Below are 5977 nucleotides of genomic sequence, written 5' to 3' on the forward strand. Positions count from 1 at the left end.
CATTTCCGATCAGGTCGTGTTAGTCCTCCCCCTTTACTATCAAGTCCTAATTCTCTTTACTTTCTATCTCAGGTTTGCCTAAGGATGCCGAGCTTAGGCCTCCGATTGGCGATGAGATCTTGCCTATTGAGTCTCCTGCTCCAGGGCAGGCCGGAGAAAAGAAAATGAGGAGGGCTCAAATCTCCCCAAGCTCGGAGAAAAAGAAACCGAGAAGGAGGCTGGTCTGCAAGCCAAAGGAAACCTCCAGCTTTCGAGTGCTTGACTCGAACTTACTCCACCGGATTAGGGACGAGTCCAAGGAGGATGAAATTTTAGTGGCCCGAGAGCCATCGGCCCCCGAGGAATGGGTGCCATCCAAAAAGGGAACAATAGAGGCCAATCCCTCAAAACTACAAGAGGCTGATGTAACAGCGGGGGACGAGAACCCTCAAGACGCCGGCTCTGTCCCACCCAGTGTTATTGACATAACGAGATCCCCTCCAAGACTTTTTTTATGGCGTTAACTCTACCGCCACGGAGGATGTCACCGGATTGGGTGACTTAGAAGTACCAAGGGAAAATCCACCTTCAGGGGCAGGTGGGTCTAGTTCGAGCCCGAGAATGGTCAACCGGTTCCCTGCCCCGAGTGTCAATTTCGGTCGGAAGCGGTCGGTCATTATCTCCATTTCGGAAGACGCTCGGGTCCCGCCGCACCCATCGGGGTAGCTAGTTACCTTCGGTGCCTGGTGACTGAAGAGGACCAGGCAAAGATGAACGAGGTAGATTCCGCATGCTTGTTCAACGAAGCACAGTAGGCACTGAATCGGGTAAGGTGTTGCCAAACCTTTTCATTTCCCAGCTTTGGTTACTTAGTGAACTTAATATTTCTCCTTCTATTCGCAAGCCTCGATGCTTCATTCCGAGACCTTCCTTTGATACCGAGAAGAGCAGAGCCTCCTCAAGGACGAAGCCAAAGAGCTTACTGAGAAGAGAGACATGTACAAACTTCTCAGTGAGCAACACGAGGAAGAGGCTAAGAGTCTTCGAGTTGAGTTGGATGTGCCGATGAAAGAACATGTCGAACAGGAAAAAGTCTTTGAGGTTAGTAACGACTCGGTGACTAACAGTCAGAACCCGCAGGTCCAACGGAAGATCGATCAGATCGACCAACTTCGGGCTGAGATGGACGTTATCAAGGTCAAGGCCGAGGAGTGTAAAGGCAAAATGGACCATTTGGTCTCGGAAAAGGAATCTTCTCGGATGCAATTAGCCTCTGCGGAGGCTCAACTTAGAATGACGAGGGAGAAGGCTGAGGCACAGTCCCGGAAAGCCAAAGAACTCCAACCTCAACTGGGCTCAGGTGTTGCCGATCGGGAAGCCCTTGCCAAGGAGCTCAAAGCGGCCAAGGCGGTGGCTGAAATGACCAAGGTCGATGCCAACAAGATGGTAGCCTAGTATAGAACTGATGCCGAGGAAGCCCAGGACCGCTTCAAAGACATTGTCAAGTATGAGAAGCGGCAGTCCCGAAGGGAGGACCTTGAGGAGGTTCATGCTGAGGGTTTTGATTTGTCGATCGAGATCCAGATCGCTAAGAGGCGAGAGGCCGAGGACAAGAAATTGGCTTACCTCGAGGATGAAGAAGAGGAAGATTCCGAGGGTTCCGGCGGGTCGGGAGGTGGAGAGGACCCCGATGGTCCCGGTAATGAGGCGGCCCCCGGTGAAGACCAGGCCGTTTAAGTGCCTTGTACAATTTATTTTGTTTTTTGTATTTTTGTAGTCATGTACTTTTGTACTTTTTGTCAAGGCCGCTTGGCCTTTGTAAAGACTATATGTATATATAATACAAGGATTTTTTTTCCTTCGACAATCTCTGAGTTTTGTTTTACTTTGCTTTATTATTTAAATTTGCAAATATCGAAATGCCTTAGCACGAAATAGTTAGGTCATGTTCGGGGCTCCAAACAGGCCTTGCCTTCGACATTATTTTGTTTAAGGCATCATGGGGGTTTGGTAAGACCGCAAACTTTTCCCCAAAGTACTTGTAATATTTTAGATTATAGTTTGTCGAGTGTAGCCTTTAGAACCGGTTAAGAAATTTTGAAGGCCTTGTTTTTGTTATCGGTCCCGGACATCTCCGAGCCGCTTTAATATGGTCGTAGACTTTTTAGTTCGGGTGTTTCCCAGTGGTGTTACCCCGAGTTATCTGGGCTTGCTTAAGATAACAGTCTGTGAATAGGGATGGTCGTAGCCTTTAAGATTCAGGCGTTGCCTAATCGGTCTTGTGCCCCCGGGCTCTGATAGCCCGGGCCGTTCGAGTTTGTCTTTGGAGGGCAGTCCCCGAGTGGGGGTGATTGTATGAACGTTGGTTAAGGCGGCCCTTGGGCTCGATACCTTTAGGGGGTTGGATGTAGGAAATTCCTTAAAAAATTAAAAAAGAAAGATTTTCAAGGGACAAAATATTTATCCGCAGGGTAGAGACTTCTTTTTATTCTTGTGCGTAATAGTTACACATGTGTACAAGCTTTGTGCCAGGGCTCGAGCAGTCTATGCGAGTACGGTTCATTTGACCGTTTGGCCCTTACAGTAAATCCTATCGATCGAGCCGAGACCATTCAATCACAAAGTCTCTTTCCTTGCTAAAGTCGTTATCCGAGGGTAATGCCCCCTAGTGTTCGAGGTTGAGCATAGAGAAGCCTCGGATGTTGTTGATGAGATCTTTGATACCGATTAATGACCGGCCTTCGATTCTAAGTAGCACGATCTACTGTTGCCTCGTCAAAAACCTTGCCGGAAAACCCATTTGGGACAAAATCGGTTCAAGGGAAAAAGAGTTCAACGCATGCTTTTAAATTGTATCATTCCTTGTTGGTTACCTGCAAGTGTTAGTTCAAAATATGAATAAAAGAAATGAATGGGGACGTACCTCATCAGTAATATCGTTTGAAATGAGTTAAATTCCAGTTGTTCGGTAGTTGCTCGTTGTTCATTGCTCCGAGTTTGTAGGACCCTTTTTTGGTGATCTCGATAATTTGATACGGACCTTTCGAGTTCGATCCCAACTTCCCTTCGTTCGGGTTCCGGGTGTTTGGCGTAACCTTCCTTAATACCAAGTCCCCAAAATTGAAGTGTCGAAACTTTGTTCTTCAATTGTAATACCTCTCTATCCGTTGTTTTTGGGCAGCCAACCGGATGAGGGAGACTTTGCACCTTTCATTTAACAGTTCTAGGCTCGTATTCATGGCCTCGTTATTGAACCTTTTGGTTGCATATCGAAACCTCAAACTCGGTTACCCCACTTCGACCGGTATTAGAGCTTCGGTGCCGTAAACCGGTGAGAACGGCGTGGCCCCGGTACTAGACTTTGAGGTCGTACGGTATGCTCATAAGACCTCGGGTAGGATTTCCTTCCATTTTCCGTTGGCGACGGTTAACCTCTTTTTAAGGTTTTGGAGTATGGTTTCTTTGGTCGATTCTGCTTGTCCGTTCCCACTACGGTGATAGGGTGTTGATAGGATCCTTTTGATCTTATGGTCTTTGAGAAACTTGCTTACTTTGCTGCCTTCCTATTATCGCACACGATCTCGGCCGGCATTCTGAATCGGCATATGATATGGTCCCAAATGAAATCGATGACTTCCTTCTCCCTGACCTTCTCGTATGTCTGGGCTTTCACCCACTTAGAAAAATAGTCAGTCATAAACAATATATATTGAGCCTTACCAGGTGCCCATGGAAGGGGGCTAACGATGTCCATTCCTCACTTCATGAACAACCTTGGTGACAAAACAGAATGCCGCAGCTCCCCGGGTTGATGAATTATCGGAACATGTCTTTGACATTCATCACATTTTTGTATGAACTCCTTCGTGTTCTTCTTCATATCGATCCAGTAGTAGCCAACTCTAATTATTTTTTGAACCAATGATTCGGCGCTTGAATGATTCCCACAGGTGCCTTCTTGGATTTCTCTTAGAATGTACTCGGTATCTCCTGGCCCAAGACATATCGCGAGCGGGCCATCGAATGTTCTTCTGAATAGGGTTCCATCTTCGAATAAACTAAATCAGGCTGATTTCATACGAAGGGCTCTCGATTATTTTGGATCCGAGGGCAGCTTCCCGGTCTTCAGATACTCTATATATTTGTTTCTCCAGTCCCAAGTTAGGCTTGTTGAGTTTATCTCGGCATGGCCTTCTTCCACTACTGATCTCATGAGTTGTACGACTGCCTCGAGTTGAACTCGTCATCCTCGACTGACGATCCTAAGTTAGCAAGGGCATCGGCCTCACTATTTTGATCCCGGGTACGTCTTGCAAAGTCCACTCCTTGAATCGATGTAATGTTACCTGCAACTTGTCCAGGTACATTTGCATATGTTCTTCTATGACCTCGAATATCCAATTAACTTGGTTCACCACGAGGAAGGAGTCGCACTTAGATTCGATCACCTCTGCCCTCAAGATTTTGGCTAGTTCGAGACCTGCAATCATGGTCTTATATTCGGCCTCGTCATTAGTCAATTTCACATTCCTAATAGATTGGCTAACTACATTGCATGTTGGCGGCTTCAATACGATGCCCAGTCCAGACCCTTTTGTGTTCGAGGTGCCGCCCGTAAAGAGGGTCCAAATCCTCGAAGATGTCCCCGAGTTCACCAACAACTCTCTTTCAACTTTGGGTATTAGGGCTAGCTTAAAGTCGGCCATGAAACCTTCCAAAATTTGAGATTTAATGGCTATCCGGGGTCGATATTCAATATCATACCCGCTGATTTCCACGACCCATTTTGCCAATCACCCTGAGGGCTCGGGTTTATGCATTATATTTCACAATGGGTAAGTAGTCACAACACATATAGGATGACACTAAAAATATGTTTTCAGCTTTGTAGAGGCACATAGCAAAGCGAGCGCCAATTTTTCTAGGTGAGGGTACCTAGTTTCGGCCTCACCTAGAGTCCTACAAACATAGTAAATTGGAAATTACGTACCTAGCTCTTTCTGGACTAGGACTCCACTTACTGCTATCTCCAATATTTCCAAGTACAGATATAGTTGTTCATTTGTCTTCAGCATGTGAAGCAGTGGTGGGCTCGATAGATACCGCTTGAGCTCCTCCAAGGCCCGTTGGCACTCCGGGGTCCATGAAAAGTTATTCTTCTTCTTCAGTAGTGAGAAAAATCGGTGGCTCTTATCGCAGGACATCGAGATGAATCGCCCTAGGGCGGCTATATGTTTGGTTAACCTTCGCACGGCCTTCACGTTGTCTACAACCATGATATCTTCGATGGCTTTGATCTTGCGGGGTTGATCTCGATTCCCCTGTTGGATACCATGAATCCGAGGATTTACACGATCCGACTCCAAACTCACATTTCTCCGTGTTCAGCTTCATATTATACTTCTTCAATATGCTGAAGGTTTCCTGCAAATGTTTAAAATGGTGCTCTGCTCGCAGTGACTTAACCAACATATCGTCAATGTAGACCTCCATTGATTTTCCTATTTGTCCCTCGAACATTCGGTTTGCTAGGCGTTGATAAATGGCACCGGTATTTTTTAATCTGAATGGCATCACGTTATAGCAGTATGTGTTGTACTTAGTGATGAGGAGGTTTTTTCCTGATCATCCGGGTTTATCCGTATTTGGTTGTACCCGGAGTAGGCGTCGAGAAAACTGAGGATCTCGTGGCCGACCGTGGCATCGATCATGCAATCAAAGTTGGGCAAAGGGAAGGAGTCCTTTGGACATGCCTTATTCAAATCCTTATAGTCTACACACATTCTTAATTTATTCCTTTTATTAGGGACTACCACTACGTTTTTTAACTAGTACGGGTATTTAACCTCCCGAACGGACCCTATTTTAAGGAGTTTAGATACCTCGTCCTTGATGAAAGCATGTTTGACCTCGGACTGGGGTCTCCTCTTCTGGTTGACCGGGTGGAATATCGGATCCAGGCTTAGCTTGTGAGTGGTTATCTCCGGCGGGATCCCTG

The 5977-nt window shown here is 46.4% G+C and overlaps 1 protein-coding gene across 1 annotated transcript; it reads left to right on the forward strand.

Moving 5' to 3' along the window:
* The first annotated feature begins 975 nt into the window (after window positions 1–975).
* LOC109221071 (M protein, serotype 24-like) lies at window positions 976–1716 on the forward strand. The gene is made up of 2 exons (XM_019385528.1): window positions 976–1407; window positions 1462–1716. The coding sequence occupies exons 1-2, from the start codon at window positions 976–978 to the stop codon at window positions 1714–1716; spliced, it is 687 nt and encodes a 228-aa protein (XP_019241073.1).
* Window positions 1717–5977: the final 4261 nt, after the last annotated feature.

Source organism: Nicotiana attenuata, unplaced genomic scaffold, assembly GCF_001879085.1.
Source record: "Nicotiana attenuata strain UT unplaced genomic scaffold, NIATTr2, whole genome shotgun sequence".
In the NCBI taxonomy this organism is placed as follows: Eukaryota; Viridiplantae; Streptophyta; class Magnoliopsida; order Solanales; family Solanaceae; genus Nicotiana; species Nicotiana attenuata.

Coding starts and splice junctions, on each gene's coding strand:
- LOC109221071 (XM_019385528.1), top strand. CDS start 976: ATGTACAAACTTCTCAGTGAGCAACACGAGGAAGAGGCTAAGAGTCTT. Junction 1,408..1,461: donor CGGTGGCTGAAATGACCAAG/GTCGATGCCAAC, acceptor GAGGAAGCCCAG/GACCGCTTCAAAGACATTGT.